This window comes from Triturus cristatus, chromosome 1_2, assembly GCF_964204655.1.
Source record: "Triturus cristatus chromosome 1_2, aTriCri1.1, whole genome shotgun sequence".
Lineage (NCBI taxonomy): Eukaryota > Metazoa > Chordata > Amphibia > Caudata > Salamandridae > Triturus > Triturus cristatus.
Window position 1 is genome coordinate 984,316,785 of NC_140580.1, and position 22,847 is coordinate 984,339,631.

The following is a 22,847-nucleotide window of genomic DNA, read 5'->3' on the forward strand; positions in this document are numbered from 1 at the left end:
ACGAAAACCATTCTGGGAGCTGTCAAGGATTTCCTGGGATTCAATGTGTTTCATTGGCTCAACATTGATGAATGAAAGTAACAAGGCGTTTGTCTGTAAAGACCAGCTAGGCTAGTGATTCTGTCTTAAGAACACTTTCTCATGGCCCCTTCTTTGTTTCCCATGAGGAAAATAAGATTCCAGCTCAGATGTTTACAATAGACTACTGCGCTTTTGTGTCACAAGAATCATGCATCATTCCAATAAAGTGGTAAAGATACTTACCATTAAGGTAGAGGGAAGTAGCAGATTACTACTAAGAGTAAAACCAGATTGGATATGGCCTGATGCAATAAGTTAAACAAATAACAATTTCTGAAGCTGTGCTCAGAGCAAAAGGTTGATTCGTTAGTCAAGTGATGGGGTAAAAGGGTTTCCAAAAAATGTCTAAAAATTGACCCTAAAGTGACAAATGTTGGCCAAAGTATGGAGAGTAAAATAATTTTCTAAATGTATGCTCATACCTTAAAGTAAAAAAATAAGCTCTAATAGAAATCATTGCTGTATCTTCTGTATATTTCATGCTCATTGAATCCTGCCTATTAAATAGGCTACTAGCTTTGTTGAGTGCTTTGTCTAACACTTACCCGGCGACGCCTGTGGCAGCATATAGGGATCCGTCGTCAAGTAAGCTGAATATGGTGATGGGCATCTTCATCACTGACTTCATCTGAACAAATTCTGGACAGTTTGATGCCACTGCCACAGCATACCACTTCCCTAGAATCTGGAAGAGAAGGGACAATCAAAAGACTCCAGAATGCTGACACGCCTGTTGTATATAGAGTAACTGCCACGAGCCAGCTATCATATGGCTCGTGACAGTACTGGCATGTGAATCACCTGCACAAGAGCAGGCATTATGGTGTAGTACCCTTTTCTCCCTTTCCACAACGCCAGAGCTGGCAGATGAGAACCACCTCTACCGGTGGCCGTAAGACAGTATAAAACTGCTTCTAAATCAGGGCATGGGAGTATTCTGAAGAGGCAGTACTCAAAAGACTGGCCCAACAGTTTAGTACAAGAAGAACCTGCATTGTTTTCAGAGTTCCTGTAAATGCTCCCCTATTGATAAACATTGCTTTTCTAGAGATTAATGCAGATTTGTCAAGCTGTCATCAAAGGTGTTGAATGTTAGACATAATAATAACTACAGATGGGCTATCTATCACTGCCACTGTATTGTCTATATAGAGAGAGAAAGGGAGATAAAGAGAAAGGATACATATTGGGTAATTATTTAATGTGGTCCAATACTCCCATTGTGGGGTTCTAATGACAGCATATCAGTTACTCTTAACTTTTGAGTAACTTTAATACTTTTGACTATTCACCGAATCCGACTGTAAAGTTACTCAAATGTGTAAGAGTAAATAACAAATGTAAATTACTCAAAAGTTTAAGTTACCTTTGTGAATAAACCCTGCAGTTCATGAATAGCCCCAGGCCCTTCAGTTTGGTGGAGACATGTATGTTACACTCTTGAAGTAAATATAGACTCAGATTTTGTGAATACCCAAAAAAGTATTAAACCTACACAAAGGGGTAAATTATTCAAAAGTGTAAGGAACCTTTGTGAATCTGGCCCTAGGTTTCTAACTGAAACTGATGAAAGTAATACTGGTAGAGATTGTGTCACTTAAGCTGCATTTTTAACACATATTTTAAATAACTTTGTCACATAATATGATTATCCATGATACACATCATACTAGCTATGACAATTGTAAAGCTCTGCAGAGTGGTTTGTGACTGGCATTATGATGATGAGATCCATTTTTCTCAACGAATGGTAACATTTGTTTCATATTTCATGGTTCCTTGTGAAATATGGTTGTTGATACCACAGCATTTTGCGGAATAAAAACACTCAAACATGCAGTGCATAGTATTTATGCAGATGCAAATAATGTATTATCATATTATTAACACATTTGAATATGGGGAGGAACGAGAACTCATGAGAGGCAGCTTTAAATAAATCATGATTCCTGACCTTCCCTCAACAATGGCAATAAACAGCATGTTACGCTCTGTGCATCTGCATGTACAGTTAATTCCATGCTATTTTTGATGTATATGCAAAACTAACAGATGTAATTGATTTCCCAAAAATATTTATGAGAACTCATAGGTGAAAGTGATATCCTGCCACAGGAAATTGGGCATTTCAGCTATACCATGGATCTATTGTTAATCCCCATTATCTTATTAAAGACAGTGGGTGGGGTGGGGTTAATGGCCCAGTTGTTTTTCTCTGTAAAGTGTCTGCAGCATTGTATCCATGAGAGTCAGCTGTGTCTTCATTATTTCATTTGCCTTCTGCTTTGAGCACTTTTTGTTTAGATGTTAACACTTCTCTTATTCTCTAGAACTGAAAGTCTGTGGACAGTTGGGTAGAATATTCTTTAGATTTAGGGTGATTTTTATACTTCGAAAAAAATCACCTGAGTGTCAGGAGTTCATATGATTCTGCATCTAATTTTTTGCTGAAATAAATACATAACTGATGATAACTGTCTAGCAGCTGTGGTCACAGTGTAAGGAGCGCTCATAGGCTGAGACTTCAGAAAAATGCAGCAGTATGAACATCCTGTTTTGTTTTAAGAACTGTCTTTCGGTTTTTATTTTACCTTGCTGCCTTGGAGAAGTGAAATGAACTCTTTATTAGGCTCTGAACTGTGTTCGGTTTAGCTTTTTCTTTCACATTTATTTCCACTTCTTGTGTCATGACACTGTTATCCACTTCAGATAATTCTAGCATGGCTTGTATTTCCTTGTCATGTATATCATTTTTTCTGAAGCAGTTAAATTGTCTGAAATCTGCCCTTGCCAGAGCAATTAGAGGATTAGTATGGGTATTTTTATTGATGACTATTTCGCTTGGGATTAAGAACAGCAGGGTAGATCTCAAGTTATTTAGGCCCGATTTAGAGTTTGGTGGACATTATACTCTCTCATGAATACAACAGAGTTCCATGCCCGCACCTGCTTTTCACTGCTTTGAAGCCACTAGCCTTTGGCAGTAAGCGCTACATAAATACTGCAATCCCAATCCGCCATTTTAGGAGAGCCATGATACAGGCCGCTGGTGATCTCTCACAATCCTGGGCACCCCAGGCACCAGAATGCAGCTTTCAATGCTACTGCCCCTGTCAGAGTGTTGCAGCAGTTATTGACAATGCATGTAGGGCACGCCAGCACCCATGGGTGTGTGTGTGGGGTTGTGTGTGTGTGTGTGTGTAGGTGGGTGGTTGTGTGGGTGGGTGGTTGTGTGGGTGGTTGTGTGTGTGGGTGGCTGTGTGTGTGTGGGTGGCTGTGTGTGTGGCTTAGTGTGTTTGGGTGGCTGTGTGGGTGGCTCTGTGTGTGTGTGTGGGTGGCTGTGTGGGTGGCTCTGTGTGTGTGTGTGGGGTGGGTGGGTGGCTCTGTGTGTGTGGCTCTGTGTGTGGGGGTGGGTGGCTCTGTGTGTGGGGGTGGGTGGCTCTGTGTGTGTGGGGGTGGCTCTGTGTGTGAGGGTGGGTGGCTCTGTGTGTGTGGGGGTGGGTGGCTCTGCATGTGTGGGGGTGGGTGGCTCTGTGTTTGTGTGTGGGTGGGTGGGTCTGTGTGGGTGCAAATGCAATAGGTCTCGCATTTGAGTGATTAAGCTATTGACATTGTAAATAACACTGCTGTTTCTTTAAATGTTTTAAAAACAAAAACATAAACAAAAATAATGTCATGAGCAATGCCAATAGCTCTAACTTTAACAATGCCAAACCATTGCATTGTAAATGCTTGTTTTGTTTTCCTGAAACAATCTCTTGCTTTGGAAGGTTGGTTCTTACAAAAAAATGTAAAAACCTCGTTGAATGACTGTCAAAACCGGCGGAGGCCAATCACTATACTTTTTGTACAGTGAAAGGCATCACTAGTGTCTTTCAGTGTACACAAGAGAGCAAAAGTGACCACTGGGCCAGCAGCAGGTAACCCCAAACTTGACATACTGTGCCTTCTGATCAGAGGCATCTTTAATCTGCTCAAATGTAACCCTTGGCATCATGGTTTTAGTTGAATACATTTTCTTTAAACAAATATAACTGGAAAATATACCACAGTATAAACCATATGTGCAGATGTGCATATTGCCTCTCGTGAGTTATAGACTCCTTCCCACACACAACAAGGGGAGAGGATATAGCCTGACGGCTAGAGCGGTCAACTGCGAAGCTGGGGAAACGTGTTTGAGTCTCGGCAAGGGATGCACAACACCCTGTGATTCTGGGCAAATCACTTAATCTCCCCGTGCCTAACAAAATGAATGTGTCCCTCTGTAACGCAACTAGTGCTCGTATGGAGTGCTCTGATACCTTAGGGTCAAGTTTGTGCTAGATAAAACTCTGAAGCAAAAAAAATGGAAATAAATTACATTTAATTTTCTCTGTGTATATAATATAAGACTATTCGCAGTTGAAATGCGGTAATGAAATACATTTTCAACTGCCATGCATATTCCCCCTGAGCGTGCGCTTTATTTTGCTTGGGAGAAGAATATTAGCCAGCCGCTGAATCCAGATTAAGGACTCCAAAACTACAAAACTACCAAGGATATTGGTCGCTACTCCAGAGGTAAGCTTGGCCCACGGGGACGTTGCTCTGGTGGGGGGGCATGCATGCACTTGTGCTCGGGCGTACTCCCTCGTGGGTGTGGCGCTAGGGGTTCAAGTACTTACGTCTCTGGTTACTGGCTAACTAAGGGGAATTTATTATTTGAATAAGCATGTGCTGGATTGACCGCAAATTTAACCTGTGCTTCACGACTACATACTTGCCCCAAAAACTTTTACTGAACAACATAAAGAGTACAATGGCACCCTTGTAATGTACTCGTATTCTTCCACATATCTTTGCAACGCTCCAAATTTCTCAATGCAAAAACACCAATTGATGGACAGAATGCAGAACAATGTCTTACATTCACCCCAGTACAGAGATCTGGGCCTAAATCCATCGTTTTTTTGCTCACCATGCCGTTCCAGTTTGAACCCAGCCATATGCAAATCAGTCTTGACCCTGTGCCTCATGGGTACAGTCCAGCCCGAACTGCCAAGCCAGGTCCTCCCTGGACTGGAAACAAGCATCCTAGGACCGGTTTCGGGGTTTCACCCCTCTTCAGCCAGGATAGCTTGATTCCAGTGGCATGGAGAGCACGGGACCCACGTCTGGGCATACCCTTCCCACTCGGGGTGACAAATGCAAAAACACCAATTGATGGACAGAATGCAGAACAATGTCATACATTCACCCCAGTACAGAGATCTGGGCCTAAATCCATTGTTTTTTTGCTCACCATGCCGTTCCAGTTTGAACCCAGCCATATGCAAATCAGTCTTGACCCTGTGCCTCATTGGCATCGCTATTTGATTGTGTTTGGTGAATGTGGTGATGACAGCCCATATGGGTCGAATTGGTTTGCACTACAATTCCCAGAAATCACGGCGGTTGCCGTCCAGATTTTCCGAAGTATGGCAATTAAAGCGGGACATTTGTTGTAAGTGCGATTGTAATTTGCCCCACATGATGCCTCTGATGAGGGCAGTGACCCGAAACGCGTCACGCGTCACGCGTCAGGCATGGTATGGCAGGGTAATGGATTCCTAACTACGGTTTTCTTTGAGGATCAACCGTTGAACTAACTATAACGGGAGAATTTCTATGGTTTTGTACGAGTGAAATGTCCAACTAACTATAACGCCCCTGAAACCTATGTTTTTTTCAGTGAATTTCGAAGGTTTTTTAAATGCTAATTCCTAACTATAACGAACCTGAAACCTATGGTTTTTTCAGTGAATTTCAAAGGTTTTTTAAATGCTAATTTGTAACTATAACGTGTCTGAAACCTATGATTTTTTCAGTTAATTTCTAAGGTTTTTTAAATGCTAGTTTCTAACTATGCCTACAGTAGTAGGACATGTAAAGAAAGAAGAAAAACACACAGAAAGAAGAAAAAGAAATGCAGAAAGAAGCAACAGAAGTCCTCAAAGACGAAGAAAAGTGCAGGAAGAAGGAAGACGTGCAGAAAGAGCAAACAGAGGAGCAGAAAGAGGCCTTGTTACAAAATCATCCTGTACCCTCAACTTTTTCAGATGGGTACTGGTGGTAACTGACTAACCAGTCCTAGAGCCAGTGCTATGCTAAAAGACACTTAGAATACAGTTAAAACACCTACATACACTAGGGAACACTATGCGTTGGGGTACCCCTGTGATTACCATGGCCTCCTCTGTAAGACCCTAGTACATGATAGGGCAGGGGGATTAAAACTACCGCTTAAAACGCGCCACAGGGCACGTTTGCACACTGGTGAAGGGAGGGGCGAGCTGAGCTGTGGCCGTTTTAATTTGGTGGATAAAGTCCCCATGAATCCTGAGTGTCCCTTGGGTACAACTAGCCCACTAGGTACCTCCAGTAAGCGCCACATAGCTATGTTGCAGAGAGGTGTAAAAAGGGGCACGACCTGGACCACCTCTATGCAACGCAGTGCAGTGGCGCTTACTGGAAGCACCTGGTGGGCTAGTTAGCCCCCAGGGGCCCTCAGGATTGAAGGGGAATTATTTCCCCAACTTAAAAAGCGTCACAGGGCGTGTTTGAACACGTCACCTTAGGCCCCGTCCCCTCCCTTCACCACTGTGCAAACACGCCCTGTGGCCGTTTTAAGTTGGGAGATTAAGTCTCCTTGCAACCTGAGGGTCCCTGGGGTCCAACTAGCCCACTAGGTACCTCCAGTAAGCACCACAGAGCTGCGTTGCAGAGAGGTGTAAAAAGGGGCACAGCCTAGACCACCTCTCTGCAACGCAGCGCAGTGGCACCTACTGGAAGCACCTGGTGGGCTAGTTGGCCCCCAGGGGCCCTCACGATTGAAGGGGAATTATTTCCCCAACTTAAAACGTGCCACAGGGCGTGTTTGCTCACGTCACCTCAGGCCCCGTCCCCTCCCTTCACCACTGTGTATACACGCTCTGTGGACGTTTTAAGTTGGGAGATTAAGACCCCTTGAATCCTGAGGGTCCCTAGGGTCCAACTAGCCCACTAGGTACCTCCAGTAAGTGCCACAGAGCTGCGTTGCAGAGAGGTGTAAAACGGGGCACAGCCTAGACCACCTCTCTGCAACGCAGCGCAGTGGCACTTACTGGAATCACCTGGTGGGCTAGTTGGCCCCAGGGGTAGGGTGACCAGATGTCCCCGTTTTCCCAGAACGGTCCCTGTTTTTGGAGAAGTGTCCCGACACAGTGTCCAGGTTAAACACAGAAATGTCCCTGTTTTTCATTGTTACGGCTGAGCATGCGCGCGCATACTCTCTTTGCACTGTTTACAGCATGTGTTGTCACTGAGGTGAGTGCTGTAGCAAGAAGGGAAATCCTTTGAAGAGAGACATTTTACACGCAGCGCCACCTACGTCATTTTGCCAGCCAAAGTTTCTACTTTGAATAAAACAATATTTCTTCGTCCTGTAGTTTGTATTCATAGCCATACAAACTTTTCAGTAGCCCTTATGCATACCGTGCAAGGATTAATGCATTGCTCATTGCATGTTTTATTCCTAACCAATTGATGCATCTGTGTTCTCCATATCAAAGCTATGACTTGACCTTTTGACAGACTTTTCAGATCACGGCAAAGGGTTTAGCTGGAAAGAACTTAAAGGAGCAGGGTTAGCGCCTGTGGAAGAGGCGAGAAGCGCTGCTCGACCTTTTTGCTCAGGTCTTCACACTATTGCACTATGAGATGATACCAATGGCTAGAGTGCACTATACATATCCCAGTAAGGTAACATGACATCTGAGCAGTGACCACGTAAATGTGGGAGGACTGTGTGGTCGGCCAGCCTTTGCGACTCTTAAGACCCTAAGGCAGTCATACCTGGAGAGAAGTGTTTTTTTTTACATTGGTCCAAGGCTGTCATTTGGCAATTTAGCATTCTGCAGTTTACCTCCCATGCTTTTCTGTCATGAGCAACTAAGCAACATTGGTGAGTTGTACTTTACGTGGTGCTGACGCAGCAGCTATAGAAATAAGCTTTGATAAAGCTAGTAAATCTGGCATCTGCTAGCCTGTGATGGTCTATTGATTTTTGGCAAATATATGCTATAGTCCTTAAAAGTGTAATTGTAATAAAAGTACTAATGCTGCTGTGCAAAGGAGAGGGGTGCCAATAAAAGACCGCAAATTTGTTGTCTGCAATGCTTCATCTCTGTGGAGGGAGCTGCCATTGTAGTCCTTTTTCTATGTGTATGACAGCTGTCAAATTATGTCGATGGTTACTGCAAACCGGAGTCCTACTTTTATGTCTATGACCTGTCCCCGTTTTTGTTTTGAGAATCTGGTCACCCTACCCAGGGGGCGCTTTTGCAGGGTGCTGCAGGGAGGGGGCGGGGCCTCCGGGGCGATGCCGGTCTTTTTTTTTGTGTGTTTTTAAGAAGGGGGGCTGTGTGCCCCCCCTTTCTTTTCCTAATTTTTTTGGCCCTGGGCCTGACTCCTATTGTTTGGTTTTTAATTTTTTTTTTTAAGGGGGCCACGTGGCCCCCTACCGAGGCCATAATCGGCCCGGGGGACCCCATCGCCCGGGGCATGGCCTTTTTTTTTTATTTTCATTTAATTGGAGGGGGCTGCGTGGCCCCCCTCCTCAGGCCATTTATGGCCCCGGGGCCCCCATCCCCCGGGGCCGGCGTTTCCTTTTATTTTTATTTTTTATTTGTTTTTATAATTTCGGGAGGGGGGCGGCGTGGCCCCCATCCCGGGCCACTTATGGCCCCGGGGACCCCATCCCCCGGGGCCAGCCCTATCCGTTGGGGACCGTGGGTGGGTCCCCAATCTCCCCATGGTCCCACCGGCTCCCCGCCTCTTGCGGGAGCCGGCATTGCTTTTCCACATTGGAAGCTGCTAAGATGCAGCTCCCCGAGTGGAAAAGCAAACTGCTTTGGTATTTTTGAAGAGAGAGCAGGTTTCCTGCTCTCTCTTCCAAATACCAAAGCAGAGTTTGCTATGGCAGGGTGGGAGCCGCGAGGCTCCCGCCTTCCCATAGCAAACAGCAGTGTCCCGGGGGTGGGCACCCCGGGACACTGCAGGAGCCTGCCCTGGGGGGTGGCGGTCCCCAGGGCCAAGACAAGGCTCCAGGAGGGGGGCCGCGTGGCCCCCCCTCCCACCATTTACAAAGCCCCGGGGGTAGTGGTCCCCGGGGCTTGGGGGTCCGTCACGGACCCCCTAATTTTAATATTTAGAGCCCCAGGGAGGTGGCGGTCGCCGGGGTGTGTTGGGGGTTCAAACCCCCCACACAGGTTTTTTTTGTTTCAAGAAAAACAAGCCCCGGGGTGTGGCGGTCCCCGGGGCTGCGGGGGGCCGTGAGCCCCCCGCAAATAATTTAGATAAGCCCCGGGGGTGAGGGCCCCGGGGTTTGGGGGGGCCTTTGAGCCCCCCCCACACATTTCATTCCAAAGCCCCGGGGGTGGCGGTCCCCGGTGCTGGGGGGGCTGTGAGCCCCCCGCAATTATGTTTGAAAAGCCCCCAGGGGTGGTGGTCCCCGGGGCTGGTGGGCCCCTTCGGGCCCCCCATCCCAAAACAAATATTGCCTCCGGGATTTGGCCCACCTAGGAGTGAAATATTAATGAAGCGCGGGAGCCCGCGCTTCGTTTAAAAAACAATTTAGGCTGAAATTCATGCTGGGTGCGCGAATCTCGACGATTTAAAAAAACCAATGCTTTTTTGGGTCCTGGGGGTCCTTGTGGGACCCCCTGAGCAGGCCTAGGGGGTCAGGGTGTTTCTACCCTGCCCCCTTTTTGCGCATGACTTTTTCTGTTTTCTTGTGCCTCGGTTCTACCGAGGCACAAGATGGCTGCCAACACTTCCTGGTTTGGAGTGTTGACAGCCAATTAGCATAAAGCTCGTGATCGGGAGGGTGCGCGGATCCTGCGCTGCCATAGATATATATGTGTTTTTACTTTTGATTTTCTCAGCAACTACTGAACGGATTTACACCATTTAACAAAAAGGGTTCTTTCTGAACCAAGAACTACCTCTTTGTCAAATTTGGTGTAATTCCGTTCAGCAGTTCGGGCTGTAGCCGTGTCTAAAGTTCCCTATGGGAAATTGCATAGGGAAAACACGTTTTGGGACCCCCCTTTTTTCTCGGCCCCCGATTGCCAAATCACCCCGAATCTTTCAAGATAGGAGCGGACTGGAGCGCCCCACAAGTTTAGAAAAGTTCACGAAGATTCGTCAACCGACGCCAAAGTTATTGGGAATAGAATGTTGAGAATTTCCTATGAAAAATAGGTCCTAACTATAACTATCTACTGGCGACCGCCAGTAGATAATATATATATATATATCTATATAATGACAGTATAAATAAAAATATATGTGGCCTGATAATACACTTGTTTTTAGAGCAACTGTACTAAGGAAATACACATTAGCACATTTATTACTACATTGTAAAATTTCAGTTTATTACCGCAGCATATCAAAACTGACATGAAAAGCTCCCTTTTACTTCTCATGGGTTGCATGTAACAATTACTTTAATAAGGGAAACAAATCTACTAATAGTCAAGAGGTCTCTTCTGTGTGAATTTTCTATTCTGCACAAATGTAACCCCTTGCATCTTGGATTTGATTAAGTATCTTGTGCATAATATGTTAATTCCTAATATTGTTGAGGGAGTGGAGGGACATCATTCCTCACTCAAGGCTTTTACTAATATGTTTTGTGCCCCTCCACACACTCATCAATGAAAAGTTTACCCGGGAGTTTGACTACACCCAACCCACCATGGACAGCCAAACCCGCTGCATATGGCCTGTGCAATGGTGTTGGACACAGGGTCTGCATTGAACAAGAAAGTTCAAAAAAGACATTCAGTTTTCCTTAGCTAGAAGCAAAAATTTTAACGAATAAAGTCCTTGTGTAAAGTGGGTCCAGCAGCTTATATAATAGGGCTTTAAGGTCCCCGCTAATCTGCTTTCGATTGAGGCTTTGTCTTTCTTGCCAGCAGCTTACACCTTATGTGTAGCTTGTCCTAGAAACTTTGCTACACAGCATGCATCTAAGATCTAAGAATACGAATTGCTGTATAGTAGCCTTGTGTGCTCAGTTGTCGACAGAGCGGTTTCAGCCATTTTGCCCACAATGATTTGTACGCCGGGAAAGCAAACATTAAATGGGCAGTGCTTTCAATCGGGGCCTTGCAACATGGGTAGTTTTTCTCCTTGCTTGGGCTCCACTTTGCTGTCGCCTCACGAACAGGGATAGTTCCGAGCCTAAAGTGGATGTAGGGTGTTCTATCTCTTGGTACTTTATTTGTGTCGAGAAAGGGCTCAAAATATCCAGTCTGCTTGTGAGAATAGAATTCTAGTGTTAGTTTGCCCATGCTGAGATTATGGTTCTCTTGTAGGTCCACCCATTCCCAGTATAGGCGTTTGAGTTCCACTGTCCTCGGGGGTACCTAGGACAGCAGCCCTGGAGACCCATAGCTGACAGCGTTCCTGTAATATCAGCAATCCAGCCTATTTTCCCGCCGGTTTCTAGACTAATAATCTCAGTCATGGCTTCTACATAGGAAGAGAGTTCAGGTGTCCGCCTAATGTGGGCCAAAAAGAGTAGGGGGCGCAACTTAGCTATGTCACCCAATGACCACCTACCCATATCTAACAATAGGGGAGCAAGGGGGACGTACTTGGGTACCATGACCAGGTCTCTCAGAAATATGTATCCTGACCTGCAGAGCTCATCAATTTTTTCGAACCCCCAGACTTCTGCTCCATAAAGGGCAGAGCTGACTGCTTTTAGGTCGTAGATTTGGAGTGCTGGGGCTACGGGCCTAGTATGAGAAAGGCGATATTCTTTCCCAATTACTCCAGTTATTATTTTATGTCCCAGCAAAATCTTTGCTATGTGGGGTTTCCAGGACATCTTGTCAGAAAATCTTACGCCCAGATAATCAAAGGTGTCCACCTTTTCGAGGGGGACACCACCTAGCAAAGGGCCGCTTTTGTATGACCTGTGGCAATTAAAAGCCATAAATTTGGTGTAAGAGATGTTTATGACCAATCCCATGTTATCACAGAAAAGTTGAAATCTATTAATAACATGCTGTAACCCTGCTGGGGTCTTAGATATCAGCAGGGTATCGTCTGCGAATAACAGGGTTGGTATTTTGTTTTTAAAGTTTCATGCAGATTTATATGACTCACCAAAACCTCCCTGTGCTATCACTACTAGCAGAATCTGAATCTCAGAAGTGGTGCAGGCATAAGAGAAGTATTGCCAACTCTTACTGCAACAAAATACAGTATTCAAAACAGTGCAAGTCTGGAATAGAGTTCTTTAGGAGTGTTGTGTCAAATCCATTTGTGAAAGAAACTGAAATGGCCAGGTGAAGATTGAGGTGCACTTGAAAGTGTGTGTTACACTCATACCCCAATATCCAAGGTCAATGATTATTGGATCTAGGTCCATTGGGAGGAGTGTGTTACAATGTCATATCAGAATACATGGGGTGATTAAAGATTTGATTGAGTTGCATTGGAAGGAATGTGTATGTAATGCTGGGGATACATTTGAGGTGCATTGAAAGGAATGGGTAGTTAATAACAGACTATTTAAAATATAGCGTGATTCTGGATTGAAATGAGATGTATTTGGAAGGGGTGTGCTATAATGCAATAGGGGAATATCTGAAGTAATTCAGGACTGAATTGAGTTGCATTAGTAGAGGTGTGTTTCCTGTCATACTAGATTGTCTGGAACAACTGAAGAGTGAACTGAAAACATTGGAAAATATATGTTAGGCCCCAAAGTAGAATAATGACGGTGACTAAAATCAGGGTTGCAGTGCATGACTAATAAAGATCTAATTTGCTGCACTGGAATATCAAAGTTATGCAGTTTAAAATGAACATGCATTGGAGATGATGCATTATGTGGTGTGTCCTGTGCACCTCTTTTATTCCTCACAGACCTGATAATTTTCTAAGTTTGAGATATATGCAACAGATTAACGCAATTATGATAGTTACCTTCTGAGGATCAAAGTTGCTCATTACTGGAATCTCCATAGCCTGCACCTGAAGCAGGCCTGAAAAGAGCAGACCAAGGCTTATCCACATTGCAGACATGATGGTCTTCAAGGTCTCAAGCTGTCTGTGACTATTTAAAATATAGCGTGATTCTGGATTGAAATGAGATGTATTTGGAAGGGGTGTGCTATAATGCAATAGGGGAATATCTGAAGTAATTCAGGACTGAATTGAGTTGCATTAGTAGAGGTGTGTTTCCTGTCATACTAGATTGTCTGGAACAACTGAAGAGTGAACTGAAAACATTGGAAAATATATGTTAGGCCCCAAAGTAGAATAATGACGGTGACTAAAATCAGGGTTGCAGTGCATGACTAATAAAGATCTAATTTGCTGCACTGGAATATCAAAGTTATGCAGTTTAAAATGAACATGCATTGGAGATGATGCATTATGTGGTGTGTCCTGTGCACCTCTTTTATTCCTCACAGACCTGATAATTTTCTAAGTTTGAGATATATGCAACAGATTAACGCAATTATGATAGTTACCTTCTGAGGATCAAAGTTGCTCATTACTGGAATCTCCATAGCCTGCACCTGAAGCAGGCCTGAAAAGAGCAGACCAAGGCTTATCCACATTGCAGACATGATGGTCTTCAAGGTCTCAAGCTGTCTGTGACTCTGGGTCTTCTATGGCTGGAGGACTCTGTCTCCTGAGGCTCAGATGATTGCTGCACCGCACACTGAGCATTTATACATCTCACTACAGGAAGTAAAGCAGGAAGGTTATTTGCTGCCAAGACTTTGTTATGTAACACATTGCACCACTGGAGATACAAGAGATATCTTGATGATCTAATGTCACTTTTATGCTGTCAAATACTTGACTCTGCTTGATAAAAGTGGCTTAGTGTCTGGTTGCATGCACTAATTAACAAAAGATCTTAATTTACGGTTAAGTAATCTCCTACATTGGTTTCCTGGCATAGCTATTCCAGCTTGCTTGCTCCAAATGTGGGAAGAAGATAAAGTGCAAGCCAACTGTAGGTCATGAGGTGATCCCTAAATCTTAATTGCTGGAAATCCATGTGAGACACCGAAACATAGGAGAGCAATGTGTGATGGTTTTCACATAATGACATGTTGCATGAGTTTAAAGTGATCACCGGGCATGACAAGGCAGTAGGGAGATTCATCATATTATTGAGGTCCAAAGGTCAACTTTACTGAGTAGAAGAAAGCAACTGTAGAGTATGCCATTAATGTCGTTGCTAAAACTCATGCGTATTCACATGGGATGAGATGATATGTAGTCAAAATGATGTATTGCTCTCTAAATGGGCAGACTCAATGCAAGCAAGATTTCAAAAAACTGTTTCCTGATCTGTACTGGACAAAGCAAGTTATACTGTGTTTCCCCTTTGTCTTGAAATTGAACAGATGCAAGTTTGGGTCTTGTCTTCAGCCCTTTTAATCCTCTGAACCTCTAGAAATTAGGGAATTTATTGGTAATGTTGCTGTCTGTCCTTTGTACTGCTTTGGTGCGTATTCCAGACCACTGCTACCCCATCTTAAAAATAAGAGCCAAATCATTAAGATTACTTTCTATTTTGCCCGGAATGGCCATGTCATGAATGCAAGAAAGGTATTCCACAATGTCAATAATATAATCTACTAACATGTTCCCCACATTCAATGTGTGGTTCAATTGTCTTTCTCTATGTATTAGATGTTCTTCTTCCATGGAGTGCCTTTAGGCGTAAATCCACCAGCAAGTCCAGAAGTGCCCAACCTCTATTATTGTGTCTTTTGTCATTTTTTAGAGTGATGTGATACCAGAATATAGTTGTTAGATTATTCTTTAACAAATAGTGCTAATTGCAGTTAATAATGGGAAATCTACACCTAGTGTGATGATTTGTTTGTAAATACTATTTAGAACACAAGAAATGGTTACACTCGCGTTATAGTTAGGTTTTGTAATAAGTTCTTACTTGGCATTAAAAATAACCTTAGAAATTCACTGCAAAAAAATAATTTGAAGGGACGCTATAGTTAGGTGAACATGTTACAGTTTTAAACTAACAAAACAACTGAAACTCAGCAGTGATAGATCTCTCAAGTAACTATAACTCGTGCCCCAAAGTATCTATGACCCACGCCCCCACCGTGTACAGTTTTGTCATCAATAATGTCATTTCAAAATGTTTCGGTAATGTTATCTATGATATCATAGAACATGTCATGAGTGATGTAATATGTGGAGTAGTTAGCAGTTCACGGTGAGGGCATGAGTTATAGTTACTTTCAGGCATGAGTTATAGTTACTTTCAGGCATGATTTCAATACATTTAAAAGTATATGTGCTTTGAGACCCGCGAAGTTCCCTCTGGGACCACCCCCACCAGGCTAGTGCCAAAAAAAATGAGCTCACTTAATGGCCAAAGATAAACATCATTCTAACATCATAGCACATTTCGAGCCCCATTAGGCATATTCCGAAATATTATGAAAATTCAAATGAAACAAAACAAAATTATAGATATCTTAGCTCTTCCACATTCTCTACAGCTCCCCAACTGCTCAGTGTACATTATTTTCAATTCCAACCTATAAAAGAAAAAATATAACATAAAACAACAGTCAGTGCCCTAATGTACCTGTATGCTCAGAACATGCTGCAATTAAATATTCGAAAAATATCAATAAAAACACATAGGCAGAGAAAGTATAATTACACGTACAAAAATGTGTACATTTCCTCATCAATGTTCAACCCAAGGAGGTCTTTAGTTCCTATCCTTAAAATGTACTTTCTTCTAGTTGTCTCAATTTGGCTTCTCTATCTCTTCCCCTCATGGACTGTGGTATTTGGTCTAGCATACTGTATGTTAGAAGATCAGAGTTGATCTCTAAAGTGCCTACCAACTGAATAAGTATCATCAATGTTTTTTACCACCGTATGTGCTGCAAAATATTTATGTGAACCCTAGCGGTCTGGATGCACGTCTTACACACACAGCAGCTACTGGATTGGTTTTGTTGACATGCCACCCCCATAATTACCAGGAAGACTGGTTTTAACACATGAGCGCGCTGCGAGGGGAACCGTAGGGCTTTCCAGCAATGTGTCTTACCCGTATTGTCCGGGATTACCAGTTTAGTGGGAGCCAGCATGTGGGAAAACCCATCTTTAGAGTCCAAGCAGCATCTCATTCCATGACAAAATGCTATAAGATTGTTTATTGAATGTCACAGTGCTCTAAATTGGCATGGAGAGAATTTGTATTTGTATTCATTGAGCGGATTCAAAGTCTCAATATAACTTTATTGAGCACTTGCGCAGATTGCTTTACACAATAGGGCCATAATACCAAAAAACGTGCTCATTGTTTCAATATAACTTTATTTTGTACTTGACGTATATAGGTTTAACCAATGGAGCTGAGATGTACAAATTATTGTGAGCCCAGCGTCCGTTTGATTGTTTCTGAATTATTGTTAATCTAATGTTTTGAAACATTGCCTAGCCAGGAGCATAAGTAGAAAAAAAGTGTTTAATCAATACAGTGATATATTATACATGTATGTTCCAATATGGCCGCCATTGCCGCTTCAGTGGTTTGTCTGCCTTCAGTGTCGGATTTCTGTGTAAATAGGAAGCTCAAACATGTCCAGGCATCGTGAAAAAGGCCTTTGTAGTTATTACGGGAGCTGTTATTTTTATACATATATATATATATATATATATATATATATATATATATATATATATATATATATATATATATATATATATTATCTACTGGCGGTCGCCAGTAGATAGTTATAGTTACAACCTAGTTTCCATAGGAAATCTCAAAATTCTATTTAGAATAACTTTGGCGCCGGTTGACGAATCCTCGCGAAATTTTCAAAACTAATGGGGCGCTCCGCTCAGCTCCTACCCTGAAAGTCTCGGGGTGATTCGTCAAGCGGGGGCTGAGAAAAAGGGGGGGTCCCAAAACGCGTTTTCCCCATGCATTTTTCCATAGGACCTTTAGTCGCAGCTACAGCCCGAACAGCTGAACAGAATTACGTGAAATTTGGCAGAGAGGTAGCCATAAGGTAAAGGAAGTGCCTTTTGCAGGTCTGGTGTAAATCTGTTCAGTATTTCCTGAGAAAATAGCATTTAAAAGCATATCAATATCTATACGCGCGCACTGTGTGCGCACCCTGCCGTGCGCGAGCGCAATTCTGATTGGTTGTTAGATGTCGGTAAACATTCGAATCGCTCGAAACCAGGAAGTGTCGGCCGCCATTTTGTCTCACGCAGTCTGAGTGGGTGAAAAAAAAAGGTGGAGAACGTGAAAAGGGGGCAGAGTTGACAGTTCCTGACCCCCTAGCCTTGGTCAGGGGGTCACAGAAGGACCCCCAAGGGCGAATATTTTTTATTTATTTATTTTTTTTAAATCACGAGGTGCGTGCACCGCGCGCGCACGGCACGCACTGCGAACTGTGGGTGCTCCGTGTGCAAAGTGCACGGAGCGCCCACAGCGCGCGCACGGTGCGCGCACGGTGAAAAACCTGAAAAACAACAAAAATTAATAAATGCATAACTTAGCATTTAAAAAACCTTGCAAATTCACTTAAAAAAGCATAGGTTTCACACATGTTATAGTTAGTTGGACATTTCACTCGTAAAAAACCAATGAAATTCCCCCGTTATAGTTAGTGAAGGCAACTATAACTCACGCGACCGCAATCCTCTGCTGATGACGTCAGATATTACATCACTGATGACATATGTGTCTCTATGAAAAATAAATATTTGTAATATATGTATAGCTAAAGATTAATGGAAGAAGACATGGGTAAATAAGTGTCTAAATACAGTGATGTAATATCTGACGTCATCAGCAGAGGATTGCGGTCGCGTGAGTTATAGTTGCCTGCACTAACGAGTGAAATGTCCAGCTAACTATAACATGTGTGAAACCTATGGTTTTTTAAGTGAATATATATATAGTCCTTGACTTTACACCCCCGCGGGCACTCGAGCTGGCTTGAGGCCCGTGCTCACTGACCTGGGAGCATCACTTGATGATTTGGAGCGCTTCAGAAATTTTTCAGGCGCCCACTCGGACTCCAAGTCCCAGCATCCCTTGGCCTGTGGGAGTGTCATCGCGCTGCAACAAGCACATGATGTAGAGGAGGGGCATGTGTTGATTTTTAACAGGAACAGAAGCAATAGCGGCTGAACTGTGTGCTGGCGACTCTGTGAAACCGGCACTGACGAAGGCGATTTATCGCTGAAACGCGTATGCCAACGCTTCATGAACTGCCAGTACTTTGATGTGCCTGATTCTCATGGACTGCCTGCTGTGCGAATTTTGATGTAATTAAAGCCCTCACAAGACTCCAAGTGTGCCGTGCTTTTTCTTACTCAGAACAAGCGTTGGTCTTTATATATATATATATATATATATTACCTACTGGCGGTCGCCAGTAGGTAGTTATAGTTAGGACCCTGTTTCCATAGGAAAACCGCAACATTCTATTTTGAATAACTTTGGCGCCGGTTGACGAATCCTCGCGAATTTTTCAAAATAGGTGGGGCGCTACGCTACGCTCCTACCCTGAAAGTCTCAGGGGGATTCGTCAAGCGGGGGCTGAGATAAAAGGGGGGTCCCAAAATGCGTTTTTCCCATGCATTTTTCCATAGGACCTTTAGACACAGCTACAGCCCGAACGGCTGAACAGAATTACTTGAAATTTGGCAGAGAGGTAGTCCTCAGGTCAAGGAAGTGCCTTTTGTAGGTTTGGTGTAAATCTGTTCAGTAGATTCAGAGAAAATAGCCTTTAAATCAATATATATATCTGAGCCAGCTTACGGTGCGCTTACGGTGCGCTTACCGTACGCGTACGGTGGCGTGCGCGAGCGCGATTTTGATTGGCTGTTAGATCTTAGTAAACATTCGAATCGGTCGAAACCAGGAAGCGGCGGCCGCCATTTTCTCTCTCGCTCTCTGAGTTGGGCAGCAAAAACGATGCCAAAAAATGTATAAAGAGGCAGTTTCTTGAGATCCTAACCACCCAGCATTGATATAGGGGTCCCCAAACAACCCCCAAGCCAAGCCCAAAAAAAAAATTTTTTTTTTCGGAAAATCGCCGATTACGCTTACCGTTAAAAAAAAAAATTATCCACACATTTTCCCCACCCCGTGTGCATGGCTTATTACAGGTAAGAAATAAACAAAGAATAAATTTCAAAAAGATGCGCATAATATGTCCCCCATGTGCGCACGGTGCGCGAAGCGCATCGTGCGTACATGGCCCATCCCGCATAACGTGGGCACGCGGTGCGCGCAGCGCACCGCGTGACCACCGTGCGTGCACGGCACTAACTGCGTAAAGTGGGCGCGCGGTGCGCGAAGCGCACCGCGTGCTGACTGTGCGCGCACGGTGCGCGAAGCGCACCGTGCGCGCACGGAACGAACTGCGTTAACTGGGCGCGCACGCCACGAATGGCGTAAAGTAACTTAGCATTTAAAAAACCGTACAAATTCACTGAAAAAACCATAGGTTTCACACACGTTATAGTTAGGAGTTAGCATTTAAAAAACCTTGCAAATTCACTGAAAAAACCATAGGTTTCACACGTTATAGTTAGCTGGACATTTTATTGATAAAAAAACAATGAAATTCCCCCATTATAGTTAGTGCAGGCAACTATAACTCACGCGACCGCAATCTTCTGCTGATGACATATGTGTCTTTATGAAAAAAAAATATTTGTAATATATGTATAGCTAAAATTTAATGGAAGAAGACATGGGCAAATAAGTGTCTAAATACAGTATTAGCATCAGCAGAGGATTGCGGTCGCGTGAGTTATAGTTGCCTGCACTAACTATAACGGGGGAATTTCATTGGTTTTTTATCAATAAAATGTCCAGCTAACTATAACATGTGTGAAACCTATGGTTTTTTCAGTGAATATATATATATATAGCCACACAGTTTGGCTCAACCGTCACTCGGACCCCAGGCGCTTCTCATTCCGGTGCGAGATTCTTGGCAGAGCCACGCCGTAATTTTATAAAACACACTTCCTTATGGAATTATATGAAAGACGCACTCCCAGGTTTCTTCGTTCCCCTAGCTTTATAATTTACAGTTCACATCAGGGTAGAGGAGACAACCAACACGTTTCGCTATACACGATAGCTTGATCACGGTTCAACTTCCGTGATCAAGCTATCGTGTATAGCGAAACGTGGCTCCAGTTTCACTCTTACAGAACCAGAGAAGTTCAGCAGTTATAGTTATCTGCGCTAACTATAATTCGCCCCCCCCCGCAATGCACTGCTTATGAATTCACATATTACATGGTCAGTGACATCACTGATGACATCTTAAATGACATCACTGATGACATCATTCACAGGATCTCTGACACACCCACTCACACCCCAATATAACATTTCAGACACACACTCCAACTTTCAAACTACCATTGACACACCCACACCAGTACTTACACACCTACTGATTCATAGGTGTACACACACATCCACTCGGTCACCCATACAGCCACTCATACACCATCTCACTCACTAATACAGCCACTGATATATTCATTCATACACCCACAGAGCCTCTCACACTGTCAGTCACCCATAGGCCTACTCGAAGCGGAGCACACTGTTTGGTCCCACCATGCCATAGCATACTTCAATATCCTGGGGGTGGGCACCCTGGGACAATACTGGACGGTACAAAAGGGGGTGGTGATGGACGGAGCATCAGAGTCAATCAAACACTCACACCCAGTCAACAGATCTGAGTTTGATCCATCACCGTTCTTTAGCCCACTCTGCCACCCCAGTTCAGACATGGCCATATGCAAATCAGTCTGACCCTGTGCCTCATGGGAACAGTCCAGCCCGAACTGCCAAGCCATGCCTTCCCTGGACCGGAAACAAGTTTCCTAGGACCGGTTTCTGGCATTTCAGCCGTCTTCAGCCAGGCTTGCTTGAATCCAGTGGCAAAGTGAGCAAGGGACTCATGTCTGAGCATACCCTGCCAACTTATGGCGCACAAAGCGGTACAAAAGGGGGTGGTGATGGACGGAGCATCAGAACCAATCAAACACTCACACCCAGTCAACAGATCTAGGTTTGATCCATCACCGTTCTTTAGCCCACTCTGCCACCCCAGTTCAGACATGGCCATATGCAAATCAGTCTGACCCTGTGCCTCATGGGAACAGTCCAGCTCGAACTGCCAAGCCATGCCTTCCCTGGACCGGAACAAGCTTCCTAGGACCGGTTTCTGGCATTTCAGCCGTCTTCAGTCAGGCTCGCTTGAATCCAGTGGCAAAGTGAGCAAGGGACTCACGTCTGAGCATACCCTGCCAACTTATGGCGAACAAAGCGGTACAAAAGGGGGTGGTGATGGACGGAGCATCAGAACCAATCAAACACTCACACCCAGTCAACAGATCTGGGTTTGATCCATCACCGTTCTTTAGCCCACTCTGCCACCCCAGTTCAGACATGGCCATATGCAAATCAGTCTGACCCTGTGCCTCATGGGAACAGTCCAGCCCGAACTGCCAAGCCATGCCTTCCCTGGAGCCAGCCCTGGAGGGTGGTGGTCCCCAGGGCCATGAAGGGCTCCTGGAGGGGGGGCACGCAGCCCCCATCCTTTGTTCACATTTGTTCTGGGGAGGTGGTGGCCCCGGGGGTCCACAATGGACCACATTAGTTATTGGATTTGAGCCCCAGAGAGGCGGCGGTGTCCAGGGCTGTGAGGAAGGGCATAGGGCCTCCCCTGCTTTTTTTATCAAAGTATGTGCCCCAAGGAGGTGGGGTCCCCCGGGCATCGGGGGAGACCCTACGCAACCTTTTTACGTCAAAGAAAAAACTGTGCAAATCCCCATGTTATTATTGAAAGTAACCCCAGGGGGTGGTGGTCACCGGGGAAGGGGGTCTGCAAGTCCCCCCGTTATTGTTGAAAGTAGCCCCAGGGAGGTTGCGGTCCCCGGGGTAGAGTGGGCCAGTGAGGGCCCCTGTTAATATTGAAAGTAGCTCTGGAGAGGTGCCGGTCCCCAGGGCAAGGGTTGTCTATGAGGCTCCCCCTTTTTATTGAAATTGGCTTCAGGAAGTGGGCGGTCCCCATGACGAGGAGGTTCTGCTAGCCCCTCCCCATAATTTGAAATAGCCATGGGGAGGTGGCGGTTCCTGGGGCTGCAGGCGGGTCCAGTGGGCCTGCCCGTGTTCATAATCAAAAGTGCACTGGGGAGGTGGTGGTCCCCTGGGGCTTTGATAAACCATAGGAGGGGGGCTCCCCCTCCTAAGTGTATCATATGCTGCGGGACCTAGCCTGGGGATTATTTTAAAGCAAGCGTGGGAACCCGCACATCCTTCTTTTTTTTATTTTGCTGCAGATTCGCGGATCCCTGGCATCATTTACCAAAAAAAACTTTTTACCCCTGACAGGATCCCTCAGGGACCCCCAAACATATCTGGGGAGCCAGGGCATTCCTACCCTGCCCCCGTTTCTTTTTCTAAACTTTTTTTAGGGACTCTGCTTCAAATCGAGTCCCAAGATGGCTGCCAACACTTCCTGGTTGAAATTTTGACAGCCAACCAAATATTAGTAGGATTCGAGTCCCCAGATATCCATATTTTTTAAAGATAGACATCTCAAAAACTACAAAACGGATTTACACCAAATTACAAAAGCACGCTTTCTGGACTAACATCTAGA

The 22,847-nt window shown here is 44.6% G+C and overlaps 1 protein-coding gene across 2 annotated transcripts in view; it reads right to left on the minus strand.

Annotated features, from left to right (window-relative positions):
• Positions 1-22,847, minus strand: part of LOC146868523 (olfactory protein-like) — a 346,233-nt gene that overhangs the window by 19,903 nt on the left and 303,483 nt on the right. Inside the window, exons 2-3 of one of the 2 annotated variants that reach the window (XM_085615691.1) lie at positions 13,641-13,854; positions 627-766 (exon numbers count right to left, since the gene is read on the minus strand). In XM_085615691.1, coding sequence (XP_085471817.1) covers positions 627-766; positions 13,641-13,739 — 239 coding nt within the window. In that variant the 5' untranslated portion in view covers positions 13,740-13,854. Of the gene's footprint in view, positions 1-626; positions 767-13,089; positions 13,207-13,640; positions 13,855-22,847 lie in introns of those variants that run through there. The other variant, XM_085615683.1, reaches the window with a different exon arrangement.